At 39.9% G+C, this 16,420-nt stretch overlaps 1 protein-coding gene across 50 annotated transcripts in view; it reads left to right on the top strand.

Annotated features, from left to right (window-relative positions):
- The first annotated feature begins 384 nt into the window (after positions 1 to 384).
- Positions 385 to 16,420, top strand: part of LOC135697439 (modifier of mdg4-like) — a 130,665-nt gene continuing 114,629 nt past the window's right edge. For 38 of the 50 annotated variants that reach the window (XM_065217152.1, XM_065217139.1, XM_065217148.1 and 35 more), the window contains exons 1-4: positions 388 to 534; positions 1,299 to 1,534; positions 1,702 to 1,844; positions 1,912 to 2,680. In XM_065217152.1, coding sequence (XP_065073224.1) covers positions 1,321 to 1,534; positions 1,702 to 1,844; positions 1,912 to 2,680 — 1,126 coding nt within the window. In that variant the 5' untranslated portion in view covers positions 388 to 534; positions 1,299 to 1,320. Of the gene's footprint in view, positions 535 to 1,298; positions 1,535 to 1,701; positions 1,845 to 1,911; positions 2,681 to 16,420 lie in introns of all 50 variants that reach the window. The other 12 variants (XM_065217129.1, XM_065217132.1, XM_065217127.1 and 9 more) reach the window with 4 other exon arrangements.

The following is a 16,420-nucleotide window of genomic DNA, read 5'->3' as shown; positions in this document are numbered from 1 at the left end:
TGGTGGTAAGCTCCAACCGGTATTATCTTCGGATTAAATCCCGAACAAGAATATTCGACTGCTTTGATGTCAGAGCTAATCAACACGACTCTAAACAAAATTTTTGCAGATCATTCAAACAGGGACGGTATTAAAGGTTATTCCGAGTTGGAGTCGCTATAAGTGCTTTGAAACACTCGTGTTCCCCTCGATTTCGGTTGCTTGTTCCGCTCGTGAAATATTTCCAAACGACCGTTAATTTTCAAATTTTAGCACACCCCTGCACAGGCGAAAGCTCGCTCAGTTTTTGCGAAACAGAAGCTTTTCATCTCCCGCGCGCAGCTCGACCTCGACGAACGAAAGACGAAGACGAGCATCGTTCCCTTTTGGTGTTCGGCGAAAAGCATCATTTCAAAAGTGACCGTGCTCGAGTGTAGACGTGTATCTCCCCATGTTGGTGTGAGCGGCGTTAAAACGCCTGAAATTTTTAACAAGTCGTGACACAAGTTTTTAGTGTGAAACTACACTAAAATAACTGCTAAAGTATATAGTAAGGTAGGTAGACGGTTTTTAATGGTGAAATTTGCGGTTTTTGGGTGAATCTAGAGCCTTCTGAGGAAGTGGAACGCTAGGGCTACGCCACCCGGGGACTCGAAAATTGGTCGCCATCATGCTTTTTCACCACGGCAGCAAGCAGTAGGTACAGCCGCGCAGAAAAATCGATGTCGAGCTGTGGGTAGGTGCTGTGGTGAAAAAGAAAATGGCGGCTCGATTCGATGATGCGGCGTTGGCGATGATAAAAGATGTCGAACGTTGGTCGATTTGCTGAATACGTTTCAGCATTTTTCGGAAACATGGCGGCACTCGAAAGTTTCGATTATTAGTAAACAACATTTTAGCCATGATTGGAAAACTAGTTTTTGTTCGGTGTGGCAGCTGTTCGAGAAAATTCTTCTGGAATTTCACTGGGCTGGCTGCTGCCGTGACGGAGTTTGCGTAATGGCGTAGCGTTTATTGCGTCGTAGCGAAATCTGGGCCAGGCTTTTTTTTCGGATCCAATCAATTGGATGTCTAATCGTTCAGGCATATGTTTATTTCCATTATCGTTTATAAGGTGATAATTTTGGAAATTTCGGTATGATTTGGTACAATTATTAACAGTAGTTTATTAGTAGGAGTTTTCTTACATAATTCGAGCATAGCGTTCCTCCCAGTTGGTTTTGAATGTATTAGTAGTATGTATGCTGATCTACAGCATCAGGCAAGCATAGCTGTAGCTAACGGATTTTTTTCTTTCATTCTCCCATTCCCACTATCAGCCCACAAGCCACACGCCACAAGATGGCGGACGACGAACAGTTCTCATTGTGTTGGAATAATTTCAACACAAACCTATCAGCTGGATTCCATGAATCCCTCGTACGGGGCGACCTGGTGGACGTCACACTGGCCGCCGAAGGTCAACTAGTTAAGGCACACAGACTCATCCTATCAGTATGCTCACCCTACTTCCGGAAAATGTTCACCCAGATGCCTGCCAACCAGCACGCATTCAGTAAGTATCCTTTTTTTTTGTTTTAGACGGGTGGAAATCGATTTTCCCAGGCATTGTAGGTGCCAGGAAAAATCGATTCACCCACCTACTCGTGTTGTGGTTGTGCTCATGCGCACCATTTGAGGGAGCGGTCGAGTTCAATTCGTATGTTTTCTTTCCTTCAACAGTTTTCCTGAAGGATGTAAGTCACTCGGCACTGAAGGATCTCATCCAGTTTATGTATTGTGGTGAGGTGAACGTGAAGCAGGATGCGTTACCCGCGTTCATCAGCACGGCGGAAGCGCTTCAAATTAAAGGACTGACTGAAACGGTAAGAGTATTGGAAGTTCACTTCTTCTATCTGAAACTAATTTTGTTTGTTTGTTTTATTCAAACAGGGAGAAACCGCACCCACACATCAATCACCCGCCAAAGAAACCTCCCATCTACCGTCGGCGAGTTCGACGACCATTCCATCTGTAGCGTCGTCCCCGCGGGCGAAACCCGTGCCGCGAAGTCGTATCCAGTCATACAAACTCGACTCGGACGACGGAAGCGACCACGAGAAAGTACAAATTCAAGCCACTTCTACCCCTGCCTCCATTGCCAGCTCTAGCGGCACCGTGGTGACTGCTCAGGTCATTGCGCCGCAGCAAGTGCAGATCCTACAGCAACAGCCACAGTCCCAGAAACGCACCCTCCAGCAACGAGCCTCTATCACCCCGCAATCGACCCAGATTATGAAACGAGCCAAGCTCACCGATCCGCTTGAAGCTTCCGAACCGACACAGATCCAAACCGTTCAGATCGTGAAGCAAATCACTCAGACCCCGCAGCCAACGGTCTCCTCCGAACCGGAATACGTAGAAATGCCAATCGAAACCATCAACCCGAAAGCGGAACCGGAATACGCGGACGATCCGTCGGAGGTGGAAGCGATCGAAGCGGAACACGAACAGGAACAAGCGCTAACGGAACAGGACACTACGGAACACGATCAGGATCAAGACGATTCGGCACACTACGTGGAGGATGAGACATATGGTGATATGAGCAAATATGACGAAACATACTTTGCGGAGGGTGAGGACGCAAAGGCTGGCGCATCCGGATTTGGCAGTGAATCGTACGCGGAAAGTGGCACCGGAGCAGACCAGGCAGCACAAGGTAGGTGTATGAACCAATGCTAACAGCCCGGGGGGAATCAGTGGCGTTCAGTGGGGGTTGTTGTCGTACTAGCGCTTGAGAGTGTTGTTGTCGAATCAAGAAACCTGATCTTCGCTTCCCCGTTGAAAACCAACTAGAATAGGTCAAACCCACACCTACACTTCTAACTAATACCAATACACAGCATAGGAGGGGATATGAGGAGGGCCTAACCAATTATTTATTATTTCTCGCAGCTCAGTGAAAGTGTGAATATCAGTGTTTTTGTTTTACCAAATCCAAGTATCTAAATTGTGCGTTCAGTTCAGAAAGTATTATTAGTGCAAACTATAAGTGAAAATACCCGGACCAAGCGGCAAATTTCGAGTTGGGATTATCTCATTGTTAAGGTACGTTTCTTCACTCCCCCCTCAGCAAAGATCAGGTGGATTAGGATAAGCTTCGCGTCTGTTGAATAGTTCATGTACCAACTTACAGCTTCGATTTAGGGTCAGGCCATGTACAGACAACCTCTGCCAAAACTCCTTCCCTCCAGCCCTCCGGAAAGTTTCGATACGTGGCCATCATAAAAATCGCTTCTCAGTTGCAACGTAAGAAGAGGCGCGTGTCACGGATCGGGACCGGTACGGACGGCACTTACCACATGCTCTTGATTAGAACCTAAGCGATCACATGTCCCTTCTTATATGAACTCTAAATGATTTCTCCCCACTAAATACGAAGCGGAGTGCTTCAAGCAGCAACAATTGTCGAGTTTGAAGAAACTCACGCTTGAAGAGCTCTGCGGGTGTCAATGTCGAACGGGCGTACCACTTTTTGTCATGCCATGCTCTGCATTTAGAAGGGCCGGGAAATTCGTTACTGTCATTGTGGGTGGATTACTCCTCGTAAGAGGGGGGTAAGCTGCCAAATATTTGCTTATTTCAAAAGCATTGAACAAAATGATCATTTTGTTGAATGCCCAGTGTGATCTTCAATTGTGCTTGGAAGCATAACAATGGTGAGCATAAGTCAAATATGCAAGCTAACCGATTTTAGGAGGACAAGACGAATAAAACATACGATGAGAGAGATGTCAATAATCAATCGAAGAAGATATGAAAAACCAATGAAGAGAAGGTCTGGTCCAGGGCCTTAGGTAAACAGGTGGGTATAAACTTTCCTTTCTATTTACTAGTTCATAAGTATCCCTGATTCCGAATAAGTCCCCCGCTCCGCTGCATTCCAAAAGATAGTCCACTTTGAAACTGTTCGCCTCGGTGTCTCCCGGTGAAACTGCATCGAACGGTTGTTGCTATTTTGCCTCGCAAAATAACACCTTCTGTTTGGATTGGGCAACAACATGCTAGGGAACATAATCCAGTGGGAATAATTAGCGTCATTGCGCTATTTCCTATCTTGATTTGTTCGGCAGTGTTGCGCCAAGGCATGGCACCCAATACTTCCTTGCACCATGGTGGACGACCAAAGATACGACACGTAAGTACCTATGCATTAAATGTTCAGTGCAAATCTATGCTGCCCCTGAGAGCATAACAGCCTCCGAATAAGTTGCCCTTTAAATTTGCCTCGTTAGGATATTTCCATCGCTGATATGGAGTTTTTACGTTTCGTTGTTTTTGTTTATTGCAAAGGTCATGATGAGTTTTTCTTTTTTTTTTTGTAAATAAGTTTAACATCAACACTACTGAAGCCGTCCTAAACATTGACAGATTGATCGATCGTTTCCTTTCATGTACCTACCTAATTCGGTGATGTTTTTTTTCTATACAAATAATTTCGTTTGAAGCATAGAACTCAATTAGCAATTAGCAAATTAAATTCGGATTAAATGCTAGGGCCAGTCACTGGAATGTTGAATATAATATGGAACTTCATTCACAGCTTGATTAGGCTGAAAAGCTTTTATGGGTAGCATGGATGAGGGTAAATGTGATGCTAGCAATGTTTTATTATCAGCTGGTTTGTACCTTATTTTCATCTCAAGTTCATCAAGACTTCAAAAATATTTAACTTCTGTCGGGGCAAGCGGCTTTGGGCAATTTCAAATTGAATGTTCATTCGTGACTTGTTACTGTTATTGTAGTTCAGTTGATCGTATTAAATACTCTGCTGTGCACTTCTCTGAATACCGCGATTTGCCAGAATATGTAGTTTATTGTAATTGTAAATTTATATTTTTCCCATACATGATTCAATCAGGCTAATGAATGTTATTTGCAATGCAAGATCTCGAGCGAGTTTTACAGAAATACTTTCGGCCACTGTCATCGGATGAGAAAACGATAATTGATGTTTCAGTCAAAATCTCATCGATTTTTGTTTGCCATGACTTGTTCATTTAGTGATATTGTTACTTGTACCGCGGAAATCTTTAAAACATATTCACACTACCCATTAAATACTGTTGCTTGCCTAAATCAGTTAGAAATGTTGATGTCAAAACCGAATTATTCTCATGAGTGTTCGTGATTGGTAGTTTCGTCGCGTGAAAGTGTTTTCTCATTGTCACATGACGGTCGTGATATTTACCAGCCCTGATTCCAATTGTTCTGGAAAGGTTAAAGAAGAGAGAAGTGGTTTTTCTCCATATTGTATCTACCAGACCAAAAACACATGTTCTTTAAAAAGTTCTGTAAAATCAGCAATTTTACTAATATGACAGTAAATTTCACCTGTTAAAATTTCCGACTGCGGTCTGATGGCTTATGGTGAACATTTATCTAAAATAAATCTCGTTCATTTACTTCTCATAACACCATCATAAAGGTATCACTATCGGATATACCCTACATTCTATTATTTTTTTAACTACTACACTACTACCAATTTTTCAAAGTTTGCCTTCACTAACAAGAAGTAGTGTCCAAAGCAGCCCGCCACGACGATGTACAAACAAATGACGTTGGAAAGATTTTAGTCTGATCGTCCATCGTCAACTAGTATGGCATTTACCCTCCTGCCACCTTTCTACTGTTTTTTTTTATAAAAAAAATATCTCGAGTCATAAGTGGTGAACCATCGAACATTATTCGTCTATTTTAGGCTTATCTGAACAATATGGGAAAAGTTGTTTTTGATAATGGATGAAGAGGAATGCCATTTGGTTTAGCAAGCTGTCTGGTGCAATGCAAATAATTTACTTTCGTGTGCTAATAAATTGCCATTTTTGTTAGTGTTGTGTCCTGTCGAAGTGATCATTTCATACCTTCCATACCTGTGCGTCTAATTAGAGATTTCAACCTATCATTTAGCAATTAATTTTATAATATAAGTACAGTTTGGACTGGATCAAGGGTAAGTGATCTTGCCTTGCGGTCACTTCGATCGTTGATTTCTCGCAAACAGCTCTATCACTACCAACAGAGTGTCCACTGAACCGGCAATTTGATTGGACCTCAAAATATGTATCTTTCACCTCGGAATTCCATGCTGATTTGCCTCAGAATTCTGTTGAAATTCTTCTGAAAAAGTCCCTTAAGATAATTTCTTGGGGTTCTCTCGAAATTATCTTTGGAAAGCCCTTGAACCTCTCAGGTAATTTCGATCGTTAATGTCTTGAGGCTCTCCTTATGTATGTATGTCAAGGATCCCATTCTTTGTTGCAGAGGGCACAGTCATTAGACAGTGGACTGTCTACCTCGTATGACTTGTTCAAGTACGATACCTGGTCGTATTCAATTTACCATCCAACCCCATACAGAACAAGTCATCATAAAAGGGGATGTCCCAATGAGTGGGAAAAGAGCCCACCTCGAGGGGCGCGCCCTTCCAGATATCATATGCGTGATATTTAAAAAGCATCGTAGTAATTTAAATACTTCGTACTAATTTGAATTTACATACTTTAACCCGTATTGAAAGTAATTAACAAATAATTAACGATAATTTAACTATATTGAAAATAATTTAATTATAAAATTTTGTGAGTAGTAAGAGTATTTATTGAAAATAAATTTAATGCAGTAATGGGGGCTTATTACGGATGTCACTTCACGGTGAAGTGATTCCCATTTGATTTGTACGGTTATCACGGCTCTTATTATGAGTATCACTTGCTTATCACCGTGTAGTGATCACCCCTATTCTGTATTTCGTTTCGAACGAAATTCTCATACAAAAAAATATACCCGTAATAAGGCCCATGGCAAGATTTTAAATATTTTGTCAGCAGGCTGTGTAGTATTGAAAGACTAGTGCGTGCCCCTCGGTCCACCTTCAATTCACGAAATGTTAACAAGACGGGAGTTGGAAATTTCACCCTACCCCATCCAAATTGCTCCAATCAGGTCTCATCCCTGCCCAAAACTCCATTTCTGGAGGATATTGCTCATAAATATGCTCAACATTCACTGAGTTTTTCACTTTGGAGCTCAATCGCCAATTCATGCAATTCCCTCTGTATGAATTTTCTTAGGAATTCCTTTAAAACTAACATTCTGCAAAGCATTTGTTTGAGCTTTGTTTAGAATTATTTCGAATTCTCTTAAAATGCTTCCTGAAATTCCTTCAGATTTACTTTGGAATCTTCTGGAATTCTACTCATAATCAGGCTTGAGTTGAGCCTCACTCGCGAATTTGCAATGAGCCGAGCGTAGCATTTTTCTGAGGAGTAGAATACTGCCAAATCATTCAACTGAGCTTCAGAGCTTGTGAGCGAAGGGGGTAAAATGAGAGTGAGGTTTGCTGCCATTCATGTTCATGTTTTCTGGATCAACAATAGAAAAGGGCCCATCAACATTTGTAAACAAACCGTTCCAAAGACATTTACTCACAAAGCGAAGGCCACCCACGCAAACCAACACCACCATCGAATAGGGGAAACTTCCACCTACACGATGATGGTGTTGGTTTGCGTGGGCGGCCTTCGATTTGTGAGGAATGGGCTTTGAAACGGTTTGTTTACAAATGCTGATGGGCCCTTTTCTATTGTTGATCCAGTTTTCTATCACACGCTCTTACTCTCACGCTGGGTGAACTGGGTGAACTCTGAGCTTCTTGCGTCGAACAAAAAAGTCGTCCGGAGTCTCGAAAAGTCAAATCTCGCGCAACACGAGAAAAGGGCCTATCATTGTTGATCGATTCTCTTCATCGATTTTCTCTTTCGTGAATAACCCAACTGCAAATGAATTTTCCATTGAGTGTGTTGATTCAGGCGCAAGCTAACATCTTCTGTCGAACTGTGCTGCAAGCCTAGCGAGAAACTCGTGTATGTAGCCGTGGTAAACCTAAGAGAAAGTCGATGAAGAGAATCGAACAACGAGGATAGGCCCTTTTTAAATGTTACGCGAGAAATCATCCTTTCGCTGAAGTTCACTCCCCTCTCTCTCGAGGAGTTTTTATTTACTTCAACATTGAGCATGCATAAGGGCGAATACGCGATGATGGATTTTCTCTTTGCATTGCTACAGCCAGTGCTGCGATTTGTCATTTTCATTGAGAAAACTTCAGTGGATATAGACAAAATTCATTTCAGCAGCAACACTGATAGAACTGAAAATCAAAATTTCCTTTGTCAAAATCTCACTCTTTTCTTTGTCAGTGACAAAGATTCCCTTGGTGAAAAAACTGTGAATTTGCGCATTCTGTGTCACATTATTGTTCTCCAGGCTGATAATGATGATGATTCGTATTCACTTTGATGGTTCTATGTAACTGTTTTGCTAAATTAATTTGATTTCGATAGTAATTCAGCAAATGAAAAAACTGCACATCGTCGTCACTGATAGTAATATCACTGACAATTGATATTGATTGCTACTGATGGTGACTCTCTGCTGAAATGAGTGACCAGGGTTGTTTTGTTATTATCAGTTATTAGTGTCGAAATTTTGCAGCACTGGCTACAGCTAAACGAAACAATTTTCTAGAATTTGTTCAATGCAGAGTAGTAACAGGTTGTATTGGCTATCAAAAGCAACAGCAAACGCACCGAGAAACGTTAAATCTAGTGAGTTATTAACAAAAGAGAGAATCGATCATCGCGTATAGGCCGTTATGCATGCTCACTGTCGACTTCTTCCATATTCCTGTCGCCACTCACTCGAGGTGAGGGCTGGCTAAACTCGCAGGATATAAGCGTTTTAAAACCTCCAGTGAGTTTGAGGAGTTTCAGCAAGCCTGCTCATAATAGTGTCTTTAGAACTACTTGGAGTTAATTGTTAGTTCTCTGTAACTTATATTTCAGTCCTAAATAATTCTTCAAAGTGTCAGAATTCTCAAATTTTTGTCAGTCCAAGAGTCGATTTTTTAAAAATAGTGCCATGCTCAGGGGTTGAAACAGTTGACGTTTTTTACTACACTCGCTTCGTTGTCGTGCGCGACAGTCTGTTTGTATTCGATCACTCATGCTCTACCGTCGTCTCTCTCACACAACACGAGCGGTAGAATAACATTCGAGCTGAAAGAAAATGATCAAAATAGCTATCATATGACATGTGTGATTAAGTTGTAATTCCTCAATTTGGTGTAAATCAAACCATTTCTGATCAGAAATATTATTACTAGGACATCATTGCTTGCTATTTTCAGAATTCACACAAGCACACCATCAGCAGCTCTTATTATGAGAAAAACTAAAATACATACATTCGTGACTGTCTTCGGCGACAGTGTCGTATGACAGAGCCTGTCATACGACATTTTAGTTTAGTACTGTACTATGATAGCTTATTTTGCAAGTGTCGGAGGCAAAGGCAGTCAATTATCACAGAAAATGTGTTGACTACCGTGACCGCTTACAAGACTGGCCATGCTTAAAACTTCGATAAGTTCAAGAATCGAGAATTTAATTTGAACCTGGAATGCCGACTAGGAATTCTTTGGAAATTTTCACAAAAACAACTCTAGATTTCCATGGCATCCTCATAATCCCCGTAATTGTTTCTTCCGAACTACGTTGCAATTTACCATTATTTCTCCTGACAATTGCGTTGAAATACTCAAGTTTACGATTACAGTTTGGGAGAAAATGCAAAACCCAACATCATCATAAAGCTTTTTAGTGCGAAAATTTATAAGCTAGAGAAAGTTCTGGAGAGGATAGACTGATACAGGGTGACCAGTGAACCGGGAAATCGAAGTCACCGGGAAAAACCGTTGAATTTCGATGACAAATCAAATGACACAAATTTCATATGTTTTTCATGTGAACATAATCCACTAAGAAGCACACATTTGATGAACTCATTACGAAAATTCATGTGTTGTGGACACATAAAAACAATCTTTGAAATGCTCTTAGTGTAGGGAGTTTTGGGTTGAACTCGAATGGTGGTTAGTTTCTTCTTCTTCGCATTTCAAGCTTATTGCTTATCGCATATTAGCTTATTGCGTGCTCTCAACTTAGTGTTCTAGATGCACTTCCACAGTTATTAATTGAGAGCTTTCGATGGCAGTACCATTTTTACATTAAGTATAATTGTGTGGCAAGTACTAGGGTTAACTACTCCATTTCCTATTAAGCACAACCCGCATTTAGTATTTCTTAATCTAGCGGAGTTTAGCACCGAACGGAATGTTATTATTATTGATGGCTTCCAAATTTATTTACCTTTCCGTATGTACCGTAAGATTTGATAAAGAGGAACCAATCGTTGAGATATTGTCAAAAGTCTAACACTGCTTCTTGACGCCAAACTCGACCTACGGATTCTAAACTCGGCCTAACGCATTGAAACGCCAATGAATTCACTTCGGCCTATCGTATGAAGATAAAAATTGATTTGGTCGGAGCGCTTCTTTGGTTTCATAGCTTATTAACCAAAGTATCGTACCAAACGCCTAATTGCCTCGTTAACTCTGAAATCAGTGTTGGGAAAATATAAAAAAATCAAAGCTCACCAACGCCCAAGATCACACTTGATTTTCGTAGACAAAAATAATCAACAAGCAAACAACTGCGGTTGATTTTGCAAGCTGTGATATCGCAGCTCGGAATATCAAGCTAACAAAACTCACCAACTGCAAATCTCACCAAACTGTGGTGAGATTAGCTTTAATGATTTTTGCTTTACACCCGAATGCAACCGAAACTTCCATAACGGCGTCTGCCATCGGTGAAGATAAAAAAGAGATAGCAAACTATGCTTTCTCTTTCTAAGAAAAAGATGTGCAATGGAATCATTTTTGTGTCGAGTCAACTCTCAGCTTGATTTTTGCACGTTGTGAATCGTCTCGCAATATCAAAGGAGCTTGTAAAATCAATATCAAGCATGATATTTTGTTCCATGAGATGGCGTGATATTGCGAGCGCATGAGAGCGGAAAAATATCAATTGATTTCTGATTTTGCCAACACTGTCTGAAATCATGGATTTATTTGAAGTTTTCTGCTCGATAGCCCCAAAATGGGCGATTAGGCCGAAGTAGTTCTCTACCCTATCATACACAATGCCCACCCTAATAAACAAATACCATAAACGAACTGTATCCCAGATGGGTAAACTATCCCATAAATGGGTTGGATAATACCCCACGTCGTTAAGCTCTCTTTTATGGTTATTTTTATTAGGGCAGGGCAGCCGAGAAATTTTCCAACCCGAAAAACTCCTAGACCGGACCGGAATTTGAACCTTGCTTTGTAGCTGCGCCTTTACTTTTACCGACTGAGCTAAAGAATCCCGATCAAGCATGTTCGGCTGCTTTGATGTTAATATCAGAGTTAATCAACACGATTTGCAGAACATCCAAACAAGGTCGGTATTAAAAGTTAATCCGAGTTGGAGCTTACCGCCATAAGAGTTTTGACGAGAACTCCATGTCAATTATGTGAGTTCAGTAGCTCTGTGGGAAATTCAATGCCGATTGTGATGAGGACCCCAGGATCCGTGAAAAATACTAAGGGAATCGAATTTTGAGGGTACGAATTGTGTGAAGAGTTTTAAGGAAATTCGAGGATAATTTTAGGTCATCTAAAAAAGAATTTCAAATTCCCAGATACATTTTTAGAAGAAGAGGAGAATTCCTAGATAGAACCAAGTAGGCCATTTTTTTGGCAAAAGTAGGACGTACAAACATTGTTGAAAGAGGAGGACAAGTCAAGCTGAACATTGCATTAGGTCCTAAGTAACATTGATCGATTCTCTTCGTCGACTTTTTATTTCGTTAGTAACTTGAACACGTAACTGCTTCTTGTTGTGTTTGTCATATTAGATGTTAGATAAAAACTTCTTTGACCGATATGTGTGTTGAAACTACCTGGGAATGTCTTTACGTGGCCATGGGAATACAAAGAGAAAGTCGACGAAGAGAATCTGTCTATGTTACTTAGGACCTAATGAAATGTTCAGCTTGATGTGCTCCTTTAGGATGGGTTAGAGGATGTTTTTTTTTTAATCCACAGGCAAAAGAGTACTCGTTTGATAAGCTCATATACTTTCCGTGGCTGTGGAATAGTTCTAGCGACGTTTTATCACTACCTAAAGCCCCACGTTGCCGGAACCGTTTACAGTGTGTTATAATGCAATTCTTCTTTACCCTATTGGTGTTTTCTCTATGCGCTATATTTGATTTGATTTGATTTTTTCGGAAATCTCGGACAAGTTAAAGAATGTGAATGAGAAAATAATCGTCGACAAATGTCTTAGTTCGAGATTCAAATGTTATTGCATGGATCTCTTCGTTTTCTAAATAAATTTTTAAGTTCAGTATTTCATCCGGTTCAAAGACCCATTCGGCCTTCGAAAACATTACAAGAGAAATTAAAAAATTGCGACTCTTCAAAACATGTAGAATTTTGGGTTAATGTATGGGGAGGAGGGGCATAGTAAGCATCCCGCAGTTTGGCCCTGGATCTCTAGCTGCATGAAACAAATCAACTGGTAGTACGTTCAATATCATTATGATATTGATCCTACCACCATAAATTTGTTCCGAACGGCCGGAAGTCCAAGCTGGTGCACGGGATGCTCACTATGCCCACCTGTTCACTATGCCCCTCTTACCCCTATACTAATCAATTTAAATTATGAAACATAATTTGACAATTTGATGCAATTTTGGAGTCTTCCATTTTACTTATGGGTAGCTATTTATATGATTGGACAACTGGGAATTTAATTTCTTAAATCCAGTGGCACCCTGAAGAATATGAAAAATTGTCCGCATTACATCAAAATGTTTAAAACTTGTTCATGTAATCTTCAAAACATTTCTTTGTCTTAGATCTCATATATTATTCTGAAAATCTCCGGAGAATTGGGTTCTTTAAGGGTATTGAGGTAAATGCATATTCGTAATCTGCATTAAAAATGGAACCCAAACCCAAAATTTCATCAATTTTGGTACACTGGAACTATTTTAAATAAGTACGATTACATTAGCAAAAATTACCTTATTAGCGCCCCTCGGTGTCACTTTGTATACACGGATAGAAATCTCCTTATACTTCTTGGCAAATTTCTATTGCTGATTATTCATAAAATGTATAAGTCAACTAATAAGCAGACGCCTTGCAAAAAGTTAATGAAGATAATGTGTCAAATGAAATGTATAAGCGGTCACACATACATTATGCATTCTTATAGGACCTATGTGGTTTGTCTTATGGAATGTATAAGGCTGATTTTTGGCAAAAATGTATAAGTGAAACACATAGATAAAATAATTGATTTTCGTTTCGTGGAGGAGCGAGCTGTCAGTTTGTCAGTCTAGTGTCAAACAGTGAAGTTATTATTTTGCTTTAAATCTTGATTTAAAAATCGAGATGAAAGTGTGTGGGTTCGAAAAAAATATCGCTGTGCTCAGAAAACGAAGCTCTTTCATATGATATATAAAAACGGATATATTTTTCAAAATTAAAGAACCCAATTTTTAAGTTCAATCTATCACTTGATCACATTCAGTCCAATGACCCACTCGGCACAGTAGCGTTCGTTCGTCCTAGTCCTCTTCGAAAAATGTGTGTCTGTGCCTTTAAAATTTCGGATTTCACAAAACTCTCTAAAATTAAATTTCACAATTATTTGCAATTTTCTTATGCATTTTAAAATGATTGAAAATTTATAGTTGCAGAATTCAACCACGCCTTTTTTACGATATTTAGCTGCTTAATGAAACCGGGAAAAATGTTACACGAAACGAAAATCAATTATTTTATTCATGTGTTTCACTTATACATTTTTGCCAAACATCAGCCTTATACATTCCATAATACAAACCATATAGGTCCTATAAGAATGCATAAAAGGTATGTGTGACCGCTTATACATTTCATTTGACACATGATCTTCTTAAACTTTTTGCAAGGCGTCTGCTTATTAGTTGACTTATACATTTTATGAATAATCAGCAATAGAAATTTGCCAAAAGGTATAAGGAGATTTCTATCCGTGTAGGCACCCGGGAAAAACCGGGATTTAAATTTCTTAAATTCAGTGGCTACCCTGGGATTGTCTTCTCTCTCCTATGGTGTGGTGTTACTTTGCATTATAGATTGGGCCGTTTGCTAGAAATCGGTGAATGGAAGTGATAAACTACTATAAACTAGAATTAGGTGAAATACAGGTAAGGGGGCTCTTCATAAACAAGGTGGACCGTTTTTGCTAGTTTTTAAATATCCTCTCCCTACAGCGTGTGTACATGGTTGAGCTGTTCATGAACCGTAAAGTACACCGGACTAAGTGCCACTCAAAATAAGCGATACGTCAATGCTACTTGAAAACATACGTAAGTTTTTCCCATCGTGCTTTTCACGTAAGAGCTATGTGCATGTTTGAATAGAACAAAGTGACTACGAGTATAACTTAGCCTAACGTGCTAGATCACGTATAGTCTGATGAGTTGATCTCAGACAAGTGTCTCTGAACCTTTCCAGGATAAAAACACCGTTCTTCTAATGTCTGAATTCCTGCCAGGAGGTGGATCTCCTAATTTCTAGTTCGTGGGGGACTGTTTAGGATCATCCTAAGGATCTTGTTCTGGATCCTTTGGAGTTTGAGGTGATGGCATTTGGCGCAACTCTCCCAGATTGGCATACCGTCCTCGATTACGGGAAGGATGATTTGTTTGTAGACAGCAAGCTTATTTTTCAGGGACTTTACTTTTTTCCTGTTTTATGTACTTTTCTCTACCTGTGAATGTAAACTTTGGCCTATTCTGCGCGGCGTGTGAGGTGAGGTGACACGCTGTCACTTGTGAAGTGACAAATGTCACCTCGGGTGAGATGACTCTCCATTTGATTTACATGGAGAGTCACCTCACACGAGGTGACAATTGTCACCTCACCGGTGACAGAGAGTCACGTGACTCGCAGAATAAGGGGGATTGATAAAAATAATCTAGAAATGCCACTAATCGGGGCAAAATGCACTACAACAAAGGGGCAAGATGCACCATAGTGTAAATCTAACGAAGATTCACCTCACCGGAGGTGACAATTGTCACTTCACCATTAGACCTATTAGAATGTATTCTACTTTTAACTGAGTATTCTCAATAATTCTCGCGATAATTCCTATAAAATGATCTCCATTACTGTCTGTAAAATCTACCTTTTGGAAATTAATCTGAAATATTCCTAAGAATTTCCTATGAATTCATCTCATAATTGTCTTGGAAACCTAAACAGAACTAGGTATTATGGGATTCCCTGATTTTCCCTTAAACAGTAGCATAGCATTCTCAAAGCATCCTATCGGGATTCCCTTTAAATTCCCTCCATAATTTATTTGGATTTCTTCTAAAATTCACGTTGAGATTCTTTTTGGAATTTCCTTGTAATTCGCTTCTGAAATCATACGTCAATTCATACGGTACGTTTTTAACGATTTCTCGATAACGATATGATACAACCTATCGACTTGATTCGAATCACTATATGTATTGGGGAAGTGGATGTAATGTCAGCCTAAATGCCCTAATTTGGACCCATACATTAATTCAGTAATCGAATAAATTTTCAATAGCGACCATTAGTACCGTTCCAATGACGCGTTCATCTATATAAAAATGTTAAATAGCAGAATTTTAGCGATGGGCCCAATCTTTGATCCATAGGCCAACATTAGAGCCCTACTATAATATTTTTGTTCCTTGTTATACAGGATCATTCCCAAGAACCCATTTGACAATTCTATGGAACATGGAATTGCTACCATCAATGTGTTAACTTAATTGCACTGAAAACGAAACTAACTCAGAGTGAGTCACTTTTACTTATTCGTTTGGAAAAAAAATCCTAAAGCGTAGGTCATTTAGCGCATGAGTAACCATCTACGCTTTTAGAAATTTCTCCATACGAATGAGTAAAAGTGACTAACTCTCTGAATAAGATTCGTTTTCAGTGTGTAGGATACAGAAAATATGAAATGTTTAATTCTTAAGAAATCTCTCCCCCTTATTCTGCGAGACACGTGACTCTCTGTCACCGGTGAGGTGACAATTGTCACCTCGTGTGAGGTGACTCTCCATGTAAATCAAATGCAGAGTCTCCTCACACGAGGTGACTATTGTCACCTCACCGGTGAGAGAGAGTCACGTGACTCGCAGAATAAGGGGGTCTAATTCTTTCCAGTCCCGTCTATTTTAGTGGAATTCTGAGAAAAGAACTCTGTGAAGGGAAATGATTCTAAAGCAAAAATTAGGGGTCTGGGTTCTGAGTGAATTTTCATGGTATTTAAAGCATAGGCAAATTTAGATTTCGAATGCACATTTACAATTAAAATCCAGGAAAAAATCTGCTGTCGTAGTAATGATCCATTTATATTACAACAGGGCAACTGAAAGTAAAATTAACGGGTTG

This window comes from Ochlerotatus camptorhynchus, unplaced genomic scaffold, assembly GCF_037179485.1.
Source record: "Ochlerotatus camptorhynchus isolate MF236.1 unplaced genomic scaffold, CSIRO-AGI_Acam_v1.1 ptg000070l, whole genome shotgun sequence".
NCBI classification, from domain to species: Eukaryota; Metazoa; Arthropoda; class Insecta; order Diptera; family Culicidae; genus Ochlerotatus; species Ochlerotatus camptorhynchus.
The sequence above is the reverse complement of the archived record's forward strand: the minus strand, read 5'-3'. Positions and strand labels throughout refer to the sequence as shown.